At 44.2% G+C, this 20569-nt stretch overlaps 1 protein-coding gene across 1 annotated transcript in view; it reads right to left on the minus strand.

Annotated features, from left to right (window-relative positions):
* C7H10orf90 (chromosome 7 C10orf90 homolog) overlaps positions 1–20569 on the minus strand; it is a 106642-nt gene that overhangs the window by 51878 nt on the left and 34195 nt on the right. The window contains 1 exon segment of the mRNA XM_030569566.1: positions 3353–3447. Within this exon segment, the coding sequence (XP_030425426.1) occupies positions 3353–3447 (95 nt within the window).

The raw sequence follows: 20569 nt of genomic DNA on the forward strand, positions 1-20569 counted from the left end.
CTGCATCAATTTACACGAGCAGGGAATTTGGCTCTATGATCTGAGTGTCCTCAGTTCTCACTTAGTCAAAGTTCCCACAAGTCACAAAGTAAATTCTACACGATTGGGACATGGTGAATTGTCATCTGAATGACTCTTTTTTTTTATTTAGGTGGTTTATGGGAGCTATTTTATTGCTCATGAAGTTAGCCATATTGATAGCCCTGGAAACTCAACTGAAGGTGATACTGCAGTCAGCCAGCATCCAAACTTCTCTACAACAGTTTCACCAATACACCTCAAACTTGTTCTTGAGGGACAATCTTTTGGGGCAAGTAGGATTTCTTTATATCCCTTTTGTCCTTAATTTTTCTGCAGGGTGTGCCATCCAGGCAGCCAACTAAGGTGATGGGCTGTGTGATGTAACCACATGTCTACCAGGAACTACGCTGAGATATAAATCCATGTCATGTATGGCACCAAACAACTGGTCAAAAACATTGATCCTTACCAATATGGCTAAAGACAATCCTGAGACCATTAAGTCAAAGGCTCCATTGCCAATTACCCAATCCCCTCAGCCAGCCATCACCTCAGAGTTACAAACACCAGAGTTTTACGAATTGATCGGTCAACCACACACCTCCTTTGGAACCAAAAGTATGCAATCTGGCAACAGAAGAGACAAGGCAAATACAGTACAGTACTGTGTTAAAGTTAAACTACAGTGCTAAAAAAAATGAAGGGAAATTTTAAGAAAAAAATATTTGACACGGTGTGACAGAAAACTATTTTTGTGCTTGTTTAATTTAAATTAAGAGGGTTAAAAGCAGCATTTTTCTTCTGCATAGTAAAGTTGCAAAGCTTTATTATGTCAATGTTTGGTTGTAAACGTTTGAAAGAACAACCATAACGTTTTGTTCAGAGTTATGAACATTTCAGATTTATGAACAACCTCCATTCCTGAGGTGTTCATAACTCTGAAGCTCTACTGTAGTTGTATATTCAGAGATACACTGCTATTATTTGAATTGAACATGAGAGTATTTAGGATGTACATGTTCACATAGTTAGCTAAATGTATATTCAGATATACACACCAAAATGTTCAATTTAGATAACCACAGTTATGAATATCTGGAGTAAAGTACAGGACATCTTCATGTACTAGAATGCACAGTCATTTAATATGTATTTTGTTTATATTACAAAAATAAAATACACATATAGTTTGACTTCATAGCCACAAAATGCGACTCTAATGTCCCTCAATTTACAAGAACCATCCCTGTGTATCTTTAATTGTACCAGGTATTAGATGACACATTATATATGCAAGGTCACAAGGTTCTGGTAAATCATAAGTAAGGACAGGGCTATGGCAGAATTTTACGGCCTACTTAAAGTCTTTGCTGAGGCTACTTGCCCTCATCAGATTGGTCATAACAACAAAGGGGAAGGGTGGCTTCCTCACCTGCTTATAAAGATCATCTGCTTCCATCCCCCCCACTATTGCCAAGCTGCAAGTAACAACAAGCGTAGTAAGCTTTGGTATCCAGTTAATTATGCAAAGCTTTGGAATTTGTTAGGTTGATGAGGAGAATATGAATATAAAGCGGATGCTGAAAGATGGAATCAAGTATCAGAGGGTAGCCATGTTAGTCTGGATCTGTAAAAGCAGCAAAGAATCCTGTGGCACCTTATAGACTAACAGACGTTTTGGAGCATAGATGGAAGAATGTTTTATTTTTGAAGAAGAGCTGTGCGCTTTGCAAGAGTTTAGGTGGTATTCAGTACTCTGTTCTTATGCCACACCTGTCACAATGGTATGTGATCACCCAAGACTTCAGTAATAAAACTCATATTATACAAATATTGACTAATTTGGACAGAAACTGCTATAAAATATAGCCTGAGAGGGAGAAAATACTCTCCTGAGGTTTAATATTTTGCCTGAAGGCTGATAGCAATCTATTCCATCCAAGGAACTATGTTCACTTCAGAAATGTGTTTATTTTTATTGTTTCTGGCCCTGGAGCCACACTGTACTTGCTTTACTATCTCTGCAGAAAATTTTCCCTGCGTCTTCTCAGACCCTTTTCTCTCTGCCTCCGCTCTTCTCAACCCCTTCTCTTGACATTATTATTTATTTCTTCTGCAGTAGCACCAGCTCCAGAGCCTCAAACCAGCTCCAGAGCCTCCAGAGCATTAAAATCTCAGGTGATCACAGGGCCTTCTGCTGTCAGTGTTCTGAGATGGGAGGCTCAGAGTGATAAGGCTGAGGTCCATAGTGTCTCTCCTGTGGAGGAATCCATGCTGAAGACCATCATACTCTGTGCAAACTATTGCTCTGTTTGCTGTGGTATTGCCATAACAGGAAAATAGCATACTGTCTTTTAAATAATAGAATACTGTCTTTTAAATAATCCTCAGATTAAGGTTTCAGAAAGGTAAATTTTTGGGACCTAAACAGCAGAGCAAATCCAGGGAAATTTTCCCTATCTTCTAAACTATTTGTGGCTCTGGCAATCCAACATCCTCCCAGCCCCAGGGAATGTTATTTTTTCCCTTCCCTAATTTTTTTCCATGGCTTGAATAATAGTTTCTTCATATTATATTGTACTATATGTACCTCAACCTGCATCTTTAAGACCTTTGCATGGCTTCCAATCTTCTCAATCTCCCTTCGATTTTTACAGATTGATGAGTATAAATGTGCTTTGAAATGCATTATTTTGTATGTCTCTCATGTGCTCCAGCAATTAACATGAAAATTACTTAATTTCTTTTGTTAAGTACAAAACAGATGGAAATCCCATGTAATGGTCCAAATGCAAGTCAGAAACACGTCTGATTAGTTTCAGCTCATGTAGCAGTATTTTGAATAAGTAAATTATAAAAATAAATAGCAAATGTCTCCTCCCAATGTTTTGAGAAGGTAATGAGTCTCTCTGAGCTGGCCCTACATTCTTTTGGAAGTTTGCAAGCTTCATAGTCTTAGTGCAAAGGGAAAGAGTATTCTGGCAAATTGAAAATCCATGGCTTTATTTTCAGGGGATCAGAGAATGGGAGTGTCCCACACATTGCTTAGATCACTGGTATCATTGGTTGAGTCTGCCTGGGAAACGTCTCAAAAAACTTACTTTTCTCCAAAATATGCATTTTATTTTTCTTCAACAAGAATATAGATAATAAAATGAATTAATCTACTGCAAACAGAATCATGACCAGTTAGCCATCACTTTATTTAGCTTTTCTGCTGCCCAAGTTGAGTGTGACTAACCAAAAACAATTGTAAACACATTATATGGAGACAGGGTGATCATGACTACTGTGAAAGCTCAACTGTGTTTTTTTTCCTTTTTCTTTTTACCTTAGTGGAGTCTGATTCTTTCTCTGCAGCATTATCGTGCGAATGGCTTTTGAGTTCTTTTGGATCGTTAGCATCAAACTGTTTTTCTCTGATTCCTAGGAGCGGGAGGAAAAGATAGAAATGTTACTGTCAACTACACGATGGTATAGCTAAAATGGGATATAAAATTGAGTACAAATAGAAGGCAAAAGGGTGTTACTAACGGATTCTGAATGGTCTAGGATCCACTTATCTGAGAGACCTCATCTCCCTGTTTCCAATGGTTGCACTTTAAACCACACTGAAAGGCTGCTCCCAGGATTGGTTCCAGGACAGTTTCACGCTGTAATGAGGCCTGATCAAAAGCCCACAGAAGTCAATGGAAGGTCTCCCATTGACCCCCCCCAGTAGGTTTTGGAGTATGGGCCTTCACAAATTGGCTGTCTTTTGCAGCTGACGGTGTTTGAGAATAGTGTCTGACACAAGACATTATGGACCTTGTTTTCATTTGAACTAAGGACATTATACACTACCCTGGCAGTGCTAAGGAGCCTTAAAGTGGTAATAAATCGCATTAGTAAATGTCAGTATATTTATCTGGTCTAACTTTTGTTTGATTTATTTTGTTTGGCTGTTGGTTTGAGTTTTCTTTTAGTTTTCTGGGCAGCATGGTGCCTGGGATTGCTGTAACTGGGCTTTCTGTAACACCGCACATTGTGAGTCATTTTACATCAATAACATTTCTTTGCTTCTCGATGCTTATTTGAAAATGCAAAGTAATAAAATAAGTATTTAAATGACATAAAATTCCCTCACTCTTCTGCCCAACCAACTCTGCAGTAAAAATTCATGGGAACATAGACTTAAGTTTTCGCAACACACTGCACAAGTCTGCAGTTTTTACCACATTTAATTTCATTTTACGTACATTGTTGTATAAGCAGAGGAATAGAAGTCAGATCCTGTTACTGTAGAAACTGCTTATTAAACCTCATTTGCAATAGCAGGTTTGAGTCCTTCCAACTGGTGCAGGGATCAGGGGAGGGAGAAGAGGGGTGTACTGTGTGACTCCATCTGCTTCAGTGAGAACCGCTCTTCTGAGAGTTCCATTGTGGGAAGGCAGCTGCAAGTTGCAGCTGGGGCTTCCTAGGAGGCCTGCTAGCAGAGGCTGCCCAGAAGGATTCAATGATACAGAATATCTCTTGGAGTGCCCATAGTCCACTTTGAGGGCAGTGCTAACTGGCTGCAGACTTCTTCATACTGCTTCTTATGGGCACAGTTTCCACCACGGGGCTCTGCTGATATCACTCTGTGGTGGATCAAGCCTGCTGTGTACAGTGCTAGTCACCATATCAAAAGAAGGCTGTTGTTGCCATGGAAAGTGCACAGGCATGGAGTAGTAAAGAGGATAGAAAGGCTGAAGAATCCAGCAATGAGGAGGAGGGTGAAGGGAGTCAGGAAGGAGTGGATTTGAGGGGAGCCAACAGAAGTTCTTGCGAAGGTGAAAGACAAAGCTCATGGTGTCATGTTTTACACCAGTAAAAGCTCCAAGAAGTACGGTATAAATAGGTAGAGAACTCAGGAATGGTTATGATGTTTGGAATAAGATTCTTTCAGAATTACTTAGCAACACAGTATCAGGGGGTGGCCGTGTTAGTCTGGATCTGTAAAAAGCAACAAAGAGACCTGTGGCACCTTATAGACTAACAGACATACTGACGCATAAGCATTTGCATCTGAGGAAGTGCGTACTCAGCAGGGGCAGCTTTAGACACCAGCAAAGCAAGCACCTGCTTGAGGCAGCCCATTTGCAGGGGCAGCAGGCACCCAGCATGGGAGCTGAGAACCAACAGGGGGCCCTGGGAGTTGTAGTTTCTTGATTGGTTAGCTCCCTGCCTATAGAGCCAGCCCTGGAGCAGAGAAAAAACTACATTTCCCAGTATTCCCTTGGCCACTACCAACTGGAACAGAAGGAGGGGGACCTCATGCGGCAGCGTTCTGTGAGTGGAGAGTTGCACTGTGAATGGTAGAGATCCCATATTTTAACATTCAAAAAACAGGACACTCTATGGGGAGGGAAGTCTCACTCTGCCACCATCCACTCCCTCCGACTGTCCCCCACAGAAACCCCAACCCATCCAACCCCCCCCCCGTCCCCTGATCACCCCCTCCCGGGACCCCTGCCCCTAACTGCCCCCCAGGACCCCACCCCCTAGCTAAACACCGCTGGGCCTTGTCCCCTGATTGCCCCCTTCCAGGACCCCTTCCCCTAACTGCCCATCAGGACCCCACCGCCTACCTAAGCCTCCCTCCTTCTTGTCTCCAACTGCCCCCTCCTGAGGCACCCTCCAATTCCCCCCTAGGATCCCACCCCCTACCTGTCCCCTGACAAACCCCTGGGATTCCCATGCCTATCCAACCGCTGCCTGTCTCCTGACTGTCCCCCGAACCCCTGACTCATCTAACCCCCTGTTCTCCCTGCCCCTGACTGCCCCTCTGAACCTCTGCCCCATCCAACCCCCTCTGCTCCCTGTCCCTTGACTGCCCCCCCGGAACCCCTTACCCCTTCTCCAACCCCCCAGCGCCCTTACTGTGCCACTCAGACCAGCGTGTCTGGCTCCGTGTAGCTCCAGACAGGCTGCTGCATACATGCTGCCGTGCTCCCCCGAGGAGCCCACAGTCCCCACCCCACCCCCCACACACACTCAGCACCTGCCTTCCAGATTTGAACACCTCAAAATTTAGGAGTGCTCAAGCTCAGTTTGGGCAGCTGTGTCATAAACAGATAGCTAAGGGTTAATGTCTCTTTCACCTGAAGCACCTGACCAGAGGACTAATCAGGAAACCGGATTTTTTCAACTCTGGGTGGAGGGAAGTTTGTGTCTGAGTCTTTTGTCTGTCTGCCTGCTTTCTCTGAGCTTTGGAGAAGTAGTTTCTGCTTTCTAATCTTCTGTTTCTAAGTGTAAGGACAAAGAGATCAGATAGTAAGTTATATGGTTTCTTTTCTTTGGTATTTGCATGAATATAAGTGCTGGAGTGCTTTGATTTGTATTCTTTTTGAATAAGGCTGTTTATTCATATTTCTTCTAAGCAATTGACCCTGTATTTTGTCACCTTAATACAGAGCGACCATTTGTATGTATTTTCTTTCTTTTTATATAAAGCTTTCTTTTTGAGACCTGTTGGAGTTTTCTTTTCTGAGAAATTTCAGGGAAATTGAGTCTGTACTCACCAGGGAATTGGTGGGAGGAAGAAATCAGGGGGAGATCTGTGTGTGTTGGATTTGGCTAGCCTGATTTTGCATTCCCTCTGGGTGAAGAGGAAAGTGCTTTTGTTTCCAGGACTGGAAACGGAGAGGGGAGTCACTCTGTTTGGATTCACAGAGCTTGGAGGGGGGAAGGGAAAAAGGATTATTTCCCTTTGTTGTGAGACTCAAGGGATTTGGGTCTCGGGGTCCCCAGGGAAGGTTTTTCAGGGGGAACCAGAGTGCCCCAAAACACTCTAATTTTTTGGGTGGTGGCAGCAAGTACCAGGTCCAAGCTGGTAACTAAGCTTGGAGGTTTTCATGCTAACCCCCATATTTTGGACGCTAAGGTCCAAATCTGGGACTAAGTTATGACATGGTGTGCAGCGGTTACGGGATAGACAAAATCCAGAAGCCAGTAGGAATATTATATTTTTCTTTTCTCTGCTAAGGGCTTTTTAGCAGAGAGAAACAGTTTGGTTTTAAAAGGGAACCAGAGAGAATTTTTTTTCTGCTCTCTCTGGCAGTTTGTGGCTTGCATAATAAGCAAGAAGCCATTAAGAGGCTGTTAAGGGTCTTTTGTGACAATAGCTCTCCCATTGAGAGTCATTACCAGCACTATATACATGCAAATAAAGTGGTTTTTCAGGTTTACTTAACATTGAAGATTAGCTAAAGGCACTGTTGCTAGGCAGACTCTAGGAGGCAACAGAGCCTGCAGTGCAGAAGATAAACACCGGAGGGCACCCCAACCCAAGAAAACAGGAATCATGACTTCTAAGGCAAAAATTGAGGCCGAAGAACAAATCAAAGAAGCTGAACACAGGCGACAACTGGAAATAAAACAAAAAGAGATGGAGATGAAAGAAAGAGAAGAACAAATCAAACAGGCAGCACACAAAAGAAAACTAGAAGAAGAAGAGGCGGCCCACCGCCGAGACATGGAAAAACAACAAAAAGAAATGGAAAAACAACAAAAAGAGAATGAAGAGAAGGAAAAACAGAGAAAACATGAACTGGACTTGGCAAAAGCTGGGCTGCATGTGCCAGCCAACCCTAACAACCCGGCGCCAATTATTGCTCCACAGCACAGGAAATTTCCCACCTACAAGGCAGGTGATGACAGCGAGGCCTTCTTGGAAAATTTTGAAAGAGCCTGTCTTGGGTACAGCATCCCCGAAGACCAGTACATGGTAGAATTGAGGTCACAGCTCAGTGGACCTTTAGCAGAGGTGGCAGCTGAAATGCCTAAGCAGCAAATGAATGACTATAAACTTTTTCAAACCAAGGCCAGATACAGAATGGGGATAACCCCAGATCATGCCCGTCGGCGCTTCAGAACCCAAAAGTGGAAACCACATGTGTCATTTCCCAAACACGCCTACTACGTTGGGAAAAATTATGAGGCCTGGATATCAGGACACAATGTTAAAACCTTGGAAGAACTGCACCTCCTCATACAAATGGAGCAGTTCTTGGATGGTGTTCCTGAAGACATCACACAGTACATACAAGATGGAAAACCCAAAGATCTCGCTGAGGCAAGGGAGATTGGAGCCAAATGGATGGAAGTGGCAGAAAGCAAGAAAGCTACTGTCAAGGGGAACGATTACCCCAGGGGGCACACAGACCATAAACCCTACAACCGAGGACAGCCAAAGACCCCACATACCACCCAAGTAAAGCCACAGACACCCTACTCCTCCACCTCACCAGTCTCCAGTAACTCACCTCGGCCCAGTGACCCATCAGATGGAAGATGCTTTAAGTGTAATGAACTGGGACATATCAAGGCCAACTGTCCAAAGAACACCATGCGAGTGCAATTCATTACCCCACCATCACACCAAAGATCCCCAGGCCCGGATGCCTCTCAAATACCCTTGGAGCGAAGGGAAAATTTGAGAGTGGGCAGAAAGAAGGTTACTGCGTGGAGAGACACGGGGGCACAAGTGTCAGCTATCCACCAATCCTTCGTTCACCCCAAATTCATCAACCCAAAGGCCAAAGTTACAATTTACCCCTTCATGTCACAAGCTGTAGACTTGCCTACAGCTGAACTGCCTGTCCAGTACAAAGGCTGGTCAGGAATGTGGACTTTTGCAGTCTATGACAATTATCCTATCCCCATGCTACTGGGGGAAGACTTGGCCAACCAGGTGAAGCGGGCCAAGAGAGTGGGAATGGTTACACGTAGCCAAACCAGGCAAGCTTCCAGACCCATTCCTGTTCCTGAGCCGTCCACAGATACCCCGTCTGTGTTACCAGAGACCCAGACAGAGGTAGTGGATCCAGATTCCATGCCAACCACCGAAACAGCCACAACACCTCCAGTCCCAGGCCCGGAACTGGAACAGCAACCAGCACCAGCAAGTGCAACCACATCTTCAAACTCAAAGCCAGAGGGCGCCAGCGAGCCAAAACTGGCAGAAGCAACAAACAGCCATACCCAAAAGGCTCAGCCAGAGCCTGAAATAACCTCAGGTGCACCAGCGGAGAGCGGTTCACCAGCAACGGAAACCACCCCATCACCTACATTGTTTCCAGAGGGACCAAGCCCAGGTCCACAGTCTGAGGAAGAACTGGTGACCCCAGCCTCAAGAGAACAGTTCCAGACTGAGCAGGAAGCAGATGACAGCCTTCAGAAAGCGTGGGCGGCGGCACGGAGCACCCCACCGCCTCTCAGCTCTTCTAATCGATCCCAGTTTGTTATAGACCAAGGACTTTTATACAAGGAGATTCTTTCTGGTGGACACCGGGAAGAATGGCAGCCGCAAAAACAGTTGGTGGTTCCAACTAAGTACCGGGGGAAGCTCTTAAGCTTAGCCCATGATCATCCCAGTGGCCATGCTGGGGTGAACAGAACCAAGGACCAGTTGGGGAAGTCCTTCCACTGGGAGGGGATGGGCAAGGATGTTGCCAAGTATGTCCGGTCTTGTGAGGTATGCCAAAGAGTGGGTAAGTCTCAAGACCAGGTCAAGGCCCCTCTCCAGCCACTCCCCATCATTGAGGTCCCATTTCAGCGAGTAGCTGTGGATATTCTGGGTCCTTTCCCAAAAAAAACACCCAGAGGAAAGCAGTATGTACTGACTTTAGTGGACTTTGCTACCCGATGGCCGGAAGCAGTAGCTCTAGGCAACACCAGGGCTAACACTGTGTGCCTGGCCCTAACAGACATCTTTGCCAGGGTAGGTTGGCCCTCCGACATCCTTACAGATTCAGGGTCTAATTTCCTGGCAGGGACCATGGAAAAACTGTGGGAAACTCATGGGGTGAATCACTTGGTTGCCACACCGTACCACCATCAAACCAATGGCCTGGTGGAAAGGTTCAATGGAACTTTGGGGGCCATGATACGGAAATTCATCAACGAATTCTCCAATAATTGGGACCTAGTGTTGCAGCAGTTGCTGTTTGCCTACAGGGCTGTATCACATCCCAGTTTAGGGTTTTCACCATTTGAACTTGTGTATGGTCACGAGGTTAAGGGACCATTACAGTTGGTGAAGCAGCAATGGGAGGGGTTTACGCCTTCTCCAGGAACTAACATTCTGGACTTTGTAAGCAACCTACAAAGCACCCTCCGACACTCTTTAGCCCTTGCTAGAGAGAACCTAAAGGATGCTCAAGAAGAGCAAAAGGCCTGGTATGACAGACATGCCAGAGACGTTCCTTCAAGGTAGGAGACCAGGTTATGGTCTTGAAGGCGCAACAGGCCCATAAGATGGAAGCATCATGGGAAGGGCCATTCACGGTCCAAGAGCGCCTGGGAACTGTAAACTACCTCATAGCATTTCCCAATTCCTCACTAAAGCCTAAAGTGTACCATGTTAATTCTCTCAAGCCTTTCTATTCCAGAGACTTACAGGTTTGTCAGTTTACAGTCCAGGGAGATGAGGCTGAGTGGCCTGACGGTGTCTACTACGATGGGAAAAAAGACGGTGGCGTGGAAGAGGTGAACCTCTCAACCACCCTGGAACGTCTGCAGCGGCGACAAATCAAGGAGCTGTGCACTAGCTTCGCCCCATTGTTCTCAGCCACCCCAGGACGGACTGAACGGGCATACCACTCCATTGATACAGGTAATGCTCACCCAATCAGAACCCCACCCTACCGAGTGTCTCCTCATGCCCAAGCTGCTATAGAACGGGAGATCCAGAACATGCTACAGATGGGTATAATCCGCTCATCTACCAGTGCATGGGCATCTCCAGTGATTCTGGTACCCAAACCCGATGGGGAAATATGCTTTTGCGTGGACTACCGTAAGCTAAATGCGGTAACTCGTCCGGACAACTATCCAATGCCACGTACCGATGAGCTACTGGAGAAGTTGGGACGTGCCCAGTTCATCTCTACAATAGACTTAACCAAGGGGTACTGGCAAGTACCGCTAGATGAACCTGCCAAGGAGAGGTCAGCATTCGTCACCCATGCGGGGGTGTATGAATTCAATGTCCTTCCTTTCGGCCTTCGAAATGCACCCGCCACCTTCCAGAGGCTGGTAGATGGTCTACTAGCTGGACTGGGAGAATTTGCAGTTGCCTACCTCGATGATGTGGCCATTTTTTCAGACTCCTGGCCCGAACACCTACTACACCTGGAAAAGGTCTTTGAGCGCATCAGGCAGGCTGGACTAACTGTTAAGGCCAAAAAGTGTCAAATAGGCCAAAACAGAGTGACTTACCTGGGGCACCAGGTGGGTCGAGGAACCATAAACCCCCTACAGGCCAAGGTGGATGCTATCCAAAAGTGGCCTGTCCCACGGTCCAAGAAGCAGGTCCAATCCTTCTTAGGCTTGGCCGGATACTACAGGCGATTTGTACCACACTACAGCCAAATCGCTGCCCCATTGACCGACCTGACCAAAAAAGACCCAGCCAAATGCAGTTAAGTGGACTGATGAGTGTCAAAAGGCCTTTACCCAACTTAAGGCAACGCTCATGTCTGACCCTGTACTCAGGGCCCCAGATTTTGACAAACCATTCCTAGTAACCACGGATGCATCTGAGCGTGGTATAGGAGCAGTGCTCATGCAGGAAGCAACAGATCACAACTTCCATCCTGTCGTGTTTCTCAGCAAGAAACTGTCTGAGAGGGAAAGTCACTGGTCAGTCAGTGAAAAGGAATGCTATGCCATTGTGTACGCCCTGGAAAAGCTACGCCCATATGTTTGGGGACGGCGGTTCCAACGACAAACTGACCATGCTGCACTAAAGTGGCTTCATACTGCCAAGGGGAACAACAAGAAACTTCTTCGTTGGAGTTTAGCTCTCCAAGATTTTGATTTTGAAATTCAGCACATCACAGGAGCTTCTAACAAAGTAGCTGATGCACTCTCCCGTGAGAGTTTCCCAGACTCTAGTAGTTAAAAAGTGTTCTTAAAATGTTAAAGTCTGTTAGTTATATACTTAGTGGTATATGTAAAAGGTGCATGTGTTGTATTAATCTGTTTATTTTAAAGTTCTAGAAGGAAATCGCCGCCAGTGAGCTTCCCCACTGTCTGCAATTTGGGGGGCGTGTCATAAACAGATAGCTAAGGGTTAATGTCTCTTTCACCTGAAGCACCTGACCAGAGGACCAATCAGGAAACCGGATTTTTTCAACTCTGGGTGGAGGGAAGTTTGTGTCTGAGTCTTTTGTCTGTCTGCCTGCTTTCTCTGAGCTTTGGAGAAGTAGTTTCTGCTTTCTAATCTTCTGTTTCTAAGTGTAAGGACAAAGAGATCAGATAGTAAGTTATATGGTTTCTTTTCTTTGGTATTTGCATGAATATAAGTGCTGGAGTGCTTTGATTTGTATTCTTTTTGAATAAGGCTGTTTATTCATATTTCTTCTAAGCAATTGACCCTGTATTTTGTCACCTTAATACAGAGCGACCATTTGTATGTATTTTCTTTCTTTTTATATAAAGCTTTCTTTTTGAGACCTGTTGGAGTTTTCTTTTCTGGGAAATTTCAGGGAAATTGAGTCTGTACTCACCAGGGAATTGGTGGGAGGAAGAAATCAGGGGGAGATCTGTGTGTGTTGGATTTGCTAGCCTGATTTTGCATTCCCTCTGGGTGAAGAGGAAAGTGCTTTTGTTTCCAGGACTGGAAACGGAGAGGGGGAGTCACTCTGTTTGGATTCACAGAGCTTGTGTCTGTGTATCTCTCCAGGAGCACCTGGAAGGGGGAAGGGAAAAAGGATTATTTCCCTTTGTTGTGAGACTCAAGGGATTTGGGTCTCGGGGTCCCCAGGGAAGGTTTTTCAGGGGGAACCAGAGTGCCCCAAAACACTCTAATTTTTTGGGTGGTGGCAGCAAGTACCAGGTCCAAGCTGGTAACTAAGCTTGGAGGTTTTCATGCTAACCCCCATATTTTGGACGCTAAGGTCCAAATCTGGGACTAAGTTATGACAAGCTGTTACTCCATTTCTCCCAAATCGAATATACTGATCCACTGTAACTTGCTGTAGAAAAAGTAGGATAAAATTGAGCAAGAAATGCTTCTCAGTGGTTATTAGGACTGGAATTGCTATTTTCAATAGCCATTGCCTTCTTATTTGTTTGTTTGTTTGTTTAAAAATGAAGACAGTGATATTGCATTGGCAAATTCCCCATAGAAAGAAAGAGTGGAACAAAAGAATAATAAAGGCACCTCAACTTTTCCTCATTTATGTAGGACAGTCTTATAATGTGCATCCAGATATCCTCCAATCACACAAGCTGAAAATTGTTGCACTTTACTGCAGTTCTGTAACCATATGGGAACTAATCGTGTCTGTGTTCTGTGCACATCCAAAATTCCTGCTGAATGGCACACCCTGGGAGCGACTTACCAGTGACCCAGGGCTGCGGCAAAAGGAGGGTGCAGGTGGTGGTGGGGTAGAGCCCAGGGCTGGGGCAGCAGGAGGTGTAGGGGGGGTACTGGTGGGGGGAAAGGGAGGAGCCCAGGGCTGGGGCAGCAGGGGGGAGCCCAGGGCTGGGAGGGGGGCAGCCAATTTTTTTTTTGCTTGGGGCAGCAAAAAAACCTAGAGCTGGCCCTGGTATTCACCCATGAAAGCTCATGCTCCAATATGTCTGTTAGCCTATAAGGTGCCACAGGACTCTTTGCTGCATTTTAGCAACACAGGACTCCTGGTGACAAATTAACCCTTCTCAGGTGCCACATAAATAGTAATAACTGCTTCATTCCAGCACTAATCAATGCTCTGGAGCTGCCGCTTCCTTGGTTTAAAACACCTGGAGCTGCTGGCATAGAAGTGACTACATGGGGTTCTCAGCTTTGAAACTCACTCCTCCCCTTTGTCTGAAGGAGGCCAAACAAATCTGCTGACCCTTAGAGGAAGCTGCAAAACCTACAGATGTCCACAATTGTTTAGGAAAGGGGAAGTATAATCTGGGTTGGTGTTTGTAGGGAGAATGGGGTACTTCCAGTGATAAATTAAATGTGGCTATTTGGATGAACAGAGACTGTTGCATGTGTTGATTTACTTTTAATATTTGTCAAATGTACCTCTCCTCTGTGCTTTTTAAAAATATGAATTTTAATAAATAAATGGGGGATAAGTGGCCAACGTAGGTCATGAAAGCAAAATGTAAGAATTAGTTCAGGAGAAAAATCAGAGGTTTGCCAAATGTAATGGTAGTAATTGAAAAGTCATCATTAACCTACAGTTTTCAATTGTTTCCTTTTGTAAGTAAAGTGGTAAAACTGCAGTTCTCTCAGATATCTCTCTGAGGCAACTGCAGGTAAATACTGACTTTTTAATGCTAATCACAGTGTATAAGGAAAGCTGGAAGGCTGGATAAATATAAATCCAAAACTGAACAGGTATGCTGTACCAGATGTTTTTTTCCCCTGTATTTCTCTTAGATGACTTGTATTCAAAATCCAAGAGAAAGAAGAAACACTACAAGGTCAAACAAGGATAAGATGTCAAAGTCCACAGAGAAATATATAAGATGTAAATTACCGCTTTATAGCATATATTTTCACTGCAAAAAAGCATGTGTACTCAACTTAACTTAGCTAACCCAAGTTCAACCCGAGGCTCACCTCCCGGCTTTAACTTGAGGTGCTAACCCAAGTTGCCATGTCTTTACTGATATTTTAACTTGAATCAGCTAACCTGAATTAAATACGCACCTTTTTTCCCCCCACAGTAAAAACATATCCATAGACAGCTACAGCTACTGTCCACAGATGCACCCTCCCCACTCCACACAGATCTCTTTGGTGTAGGTTTGTTCAGCCATTCTGTGGTCGGAGAAAGTTAGAAGAGAATGGGGAAGTGAATGTTTCTCCTGTCTGCTAAATCAATCAGTTTGGGTTTTTTGCATCGCGTCCTGGGTAATGACACTCGTATGCTACCACGGGAATCCCAGTGTTGGCAGATACTCAGACATTTGGCAAACAATTTAACAACTACTGTAATGGATTAATAAAAGTAGTGAATAAACCTCCAACAACTTCTCTGCTATTATTCAAATATATATTCTTGGAAGCCTCACATTTGTTAATTCATGTGAACAGTAAAAACACAAATACTGACCTTATGAAAAGAGCTTGAAGCTCCTCATTTAAAATGAGGACACTGCATGAAATAACAGCAGCTTAGATTAGAAGTAAATGTCAGGCATGGAGCACCCATACAGGTTCTTGTTGCTGACAAAGTGCTTTGTACTGTAACAATTATCATTCAACAAAATATAAATTTCAGTATTTCCCTGACACACCGTTATGGAAGTCATGGCATTTCAAGTATTTCCTATCAGTGTGGGGAGAAAAGAAAGCTTGTTCCTAACTGATATGAAGTCCTGAGGATTTCTGTTTTTTCCTGTTCCACTGTAACCTATTTTCACAAACCCTGTCTTTAAGGCTGAGGAAGACTTTCCTGGTCCCTCAGTACTGCCAACAGCATCCTCAGGCTCTGTAGATGGGTGCATGCTGAGTGTACAGTCCAGTTCATGAAAAAGGGGGAGGCAGCTGTTGGCATCCTGACCCTTGCTAGCTCATTTAACCCTTTTATTTTCTCACAGCACTGTTTGCTGGACAAAATGATACACTCCTTGGCATCTGGACACCAGGGCACAGCCTGTGGTGTTTGTAATTACAGAGTGGAGCTGGAACTGAATCTCCAGCTCACAAATGACTGGATGTCTACCTTGGGCCAACTGGTAGCACACTCAGATGATGTCTGAAATCTGCCGGTTAAAACACAGTGATTGCAAAGATGGGTATGCTGGTGAGAAACAGTATGTAATGAACCCAAAGTGTATACAGCACAATTTGTACAGGCAAGGACTCTGTAGAAAGCTTGATAGAAACTCAACCAGACAGGCCACTGTTGGGAGTATTACATCAAAACTTCTGGTCTTGGCTGGCACTACACTTGTGTAAATGGGCATGCTGCAGAATGACATGGTATACCTTGCTCAGAGCAAGTGCAGTCAAAACAGTGGGGTGAATGCCTGTCATTGGAAGAAACTGTGTGTGCACAGGGCCGGCGCTTCCATTAGGCGACCCTCGGCAGTTGCCTAGGACACCAGGATTCGGGGGGCGGCATTTTGTGCACTGCCCACGGGGCACATGGGAGCTTCCGGTTCCGCTCCCGTAGCGCCGCCGAAGAAGGACCTTCTGCCGACGTGTTGCGGAAAACAGCAGCAGACAATTGAGCAGCTCAATGACTGCTGCTGTCACCTGCGACATTTCTGCAGAGGGTCCTTCTTCAGCGGCACAATGGGAGCGGAACCAGAAGCTCCCGTGCACCCTGTGGGGAGCGCACAAAATGCCGCACCCCGAATTCTGCTTAGGGCGCCAGAAACCCTGGCGCCGCTCCTGTGTGTGCGGGCACCAAAAGGCAGTTAGCACCCCAATTTTTAGTAGTGCAAGTTGCACACTTTCATTCAGTTGCCATCTCTGCTGACAACTTTCAAACATACTTCCCCACTACCCTCTGATCTTTTCCTCTCTCTGTAAACTCCTATCCATGCTATCGGCACCTCTTCATGTCATGATGCCCTGTGCATGGGTTCTTCCTCTCTAGCTCCCCACTTTAGGTAGTTTCCCTTTACGTGCCACTCAGCTCTCCAGCTGAGAAGCAGTTCATTAACAAAATGTAGTCCAAAGTCCCAGAGAATCAACCTATCTTCTGAGCTTAATCCCCTTCTGGGATTAACCCACTGTATTTCCCTGCCTCTGTTACTGAGCACTGTCCTGCCCAGTCAAAGTATTCCTGAGGCCTCTAGCCTCCCACAGCCTTTGGCATTTCAGCTCTTCACAGAGTGAGCAAGTGAACAAACATGTGAGCAAGCAAGCAACCGTGCCTGCTCCCAGTGGCTCCTTTCCTCTTTACTGAGCTTTCAGCCTATTTATAAGTCCTAGGGGTCTGCTGAGTTTTCACCTGATCCTTTTAGTGCCGCCCTGTCTGGCTGACAAGTAATTATCTAATTGCCACCAGGGTGAAGTGAATTTGACTAACTGACTTGGCCTGTGTTGCCCTCATCTTACCTTTCTTTAAGTCTCTCCTTAGAGCAAACTTCTCAGAGTCTTTCAACTGTAGTTCTCTCTTAAATAAGGGTTTAGAACAGAAATGTTGGAACACACACACATTGGAACTAACAAGAAAGCTGCTAAACATCTCCACTCAGTCATCTGCTTTTTGTTGATCCTCAGTCCTTATCCTATATCTCCAAATTGTCCGTTTAAATAGTAAGTATTCAAGAACATGGACTTTTTTTGGCTGTCTGTAAAACACTTAGCACTATATAAATAATTTCTAGCACTATATAAATAATGTTAGAAAGAGAAAATTCACCTTCATTGATTTCATTGATCATATTTAACTAAAGATTTAGAAACCATACAGGTCTTTTATCAGCCGATAAATGTTACGTACAAGCGGCACAAAACCGACAGTTTAAGATCCAAAAATATCTCAGAGGTAAGTCAGGCTCCCAGCCTTCCACTTCTGTGGCTAAAGAGTGTCACAAAGTTCTAAATTGTACCGAAGTCATTGGAATGTTTACACTGTATGTTACTAGGACAGTTACATTAGGATTCCATCTTCAAAACTTTTTGTGGTAATTAACAGCAGTTGTTTTGGTTTGACATTGATGGTTGAAGATGTTTGTAGCTTATACATTAAAAACCAAAATTATCTCAGGTATAATTTAAAAAAACTTTTGTTTAAGGCATTTTATCTATAGATAAGAGAGCCATACAACTTTCCCACCCCAAGCTATATGCATATATTTATATATAGCATCATTCAAAAAGACATGTAATGAGTTTTATTTATACTGTTTAAAACAGTTTGGGTTTTTGTTGTTTTTCTTAATACCTGTTTAACTCAAAAACCTGAAAAACACTTGGGGGAAAAGATGTAATCATCATCAAAGGTTCAGTACCTCAGCCTCCACAATGGCTAGGGCTAAGAAAGCTCCCAGTGCGTATCTCAGATCTGCAGTGAGTCATCCAGCAAAACCAGGGAAGACCAATGAACACCTGATTTGACATTCCTGATATTTCTAAGCTCTGGTCTACGCTTAAAAGTTCTGCCAGCATAGCTATGTCAGTTAAGAGTGCGAAACAAGTCAGCAACTAACCAACGTTGTCGTGCCAGCAAAAGCCCTAGCATAAAGGCTTCTATACTGGCAAAGAGTTCTTTAGTGAGAACAGCTTATTTTATTTGTTGAACTGGAATAAGCTATACCAGCCACAACCTGCAGGGGTCAAGAAGGGATTCCCTTCCTCCTCCTTCCCCCCACCAATGTATTCAGTTCTTGTTTGTTTTTGCTTTTTAATCTCCTTCCTCTGAAGCTTCAAGGATGGCCAGAGCTGGAAGTGGGACATTGGATGGGGTGGCCCAAGGCTCTGAGGTGGCATGGAGCAGTCTCTCTCTCTCAGATGTTTGGCTGACTCATTCTTGTTCACATGCTCACGGTCTAACTAGTCACCATATGTTGGGTCCAGAAGAAATTTTCCCTCAGGTCAGACTGGCAGTGACCTAGGGGGGTTTCGCCTTCTTTTGCAGCATGTGGATGTGGTTGACTTGGACATTGGTGCATCTCAATCCCTCCTATTCTCTGCCTGTGGCACAGAGTAATCTAGTCTCCTGTGGGCTGTAATACTTTGGTTTAATTTTAGCTGTTGAGTTAATGTGCAGTTGCTGGGTAGTGTTGGTAGCCTGCAATATATAGGAGGGCAGACCAGATATTCTGGCGGTCCCTTGTGGCCTTAAACTCTGTGAGTCAAAAAAGTTATTTTGCTGGTGTAGACTTTTAGACAATATAAGCTATATCTCCATTAGTGGGAGTCTGCTGGTATACCTAGCTCAGCCAATCCTTTCTAATGAGAAAAAGGCCTAAGGTAAAAGCCAAACGAGAATAATGACAAAGAAATTTATTTAACACTTTTCAGGTTTCTTTATATTTCATCAAGAAGCAAATAAAATTGTATTTTTCTTCATTGCAGGCCATCTTTATTAAAACAAAAATGTACAACCAAAATGTGCAACCAAACTGAGGTCAACATTTAAAATGGGAATAGAGGTAGGGCAAATGCCAAAATATTTTGAATATTCCATCCTGCATATATAAATCCTATATCCCCACCTGGGGTTATACCCCAAGCAGCTACCTTGAGGTGAAAACTACCTGTGCAGTGTGTCCACTAGACCAAAAAAAACCACACCTATTTTTGCAGGTAGTCATAGCCTTAAGGAGCATTAGAGGGCTTTTCAACGGAGTTAACAGGGCCAGAGAGAGAGAGAAGGCATCAGCACTGCTATTGTTTCGCTTTCAGCATCTCTTTTGCAAACGGATCCACTCTTTGCAGAGAAAAGAAATTAAAAATTAAAACCAAAATCCAACGACCCCAAAATGAAGTGCTTCAAGTATGTGCTAAAGAAGTATCAACATTTTAATGCAGCTTCATTGGGGAAGTTTTTCAAAACAGAGTAAACAAAACAACCTGAAGTCAGTCCTCTCTGCAAGAGGATTCATTGTGTAAACAAAGTAGAAAATTATTTTCTTAAGATGTCAGGATAAATTTACTTTTATTACAAGGAGCATCATGAGATTTGTTAAACTGAATTATCTTTCACTGCTTGCACATCTTGAAGCAGTAGCTGACTGCCTGCAGAGATGATTACAGGATCTGCCATGAAACGGACGAATGAGTTCTGGTCTGCTACCAGAAAGCCAAAAGTCGTAAATCTCTCATTATATGTACCATTAGAAGCAAGGCTCTCATCAGGGGGCTAGCAAGAGTGCCACTGGCATAGGACCTATATCTTGAAGTCTGCTTTCATTCTACATTGCTATTATTTTGTATCCCTACTTAACAAAATAAAGTGCCTTCTTTATGGAATTACCTGCAGCTTATCAGCCATCCAGATAATTTAACAAGGTAGTCCCTTTTTTTAAAATTTCTATTTGTGTAGGGAGGAACCCAAGCATGTGCTTCCCTTTGCAGTACTGGGTTATGCTAACAGATCTTCTCAGCTCCCTGTAGTGACGAACTCTCCTCACCCGCTGAGGCCCATCTACTCTGAGTATAATGCAGGACAATGATTCCAATGGAGGGATGCAAAGATGATATTACAGCAAGATTTTAAATGGTATGGAAAAGATGTCTTTAGCTCAAATAATGCTGTCCATCACAGCTTCCTCAGGCAGCTTTTCTGACATGCTTCATTTACAATCATGAAAGCTAGACATGCGTGCAGCAGAGGCTTGCTTATGTCAAAAAGGTAAAATACCTAAGAGATATGCAGAGGTGGGAGGTTCAGTCTGGATGGTTCATTCAGCATTGTTATTTTTCCTCAGCGCTTGAACTGTAGGGTTGGGATAAAAGGTGATTATGTCACACACATCCATTTCTGACTGCGGCTGTCAGAGAGCTGAGATAAAGTGGGAGTGCTCCAAAACTACACTCTTACTTTTTTCTTCAGTTCTAGTTCCCTCATTATCATCCACATACCCTCTTCCATCAGCTGAGCTGTACCCAGCC

This window comes from Gopherus evgoodei, chromosome 7 (genome assembly GCF_007399415.2).
Source record: "Gopherus evgoodei ecotype Sinaloan lineage chromosome 7, rGopEvg1_v1.p, whole genome shotgun sequence".
Classification (NCBI taxonomy): Eukaryota; Metazoa; Chordata; order Testudines; family Testudinidae; genus Gopherus; species Gopherus evgoodei.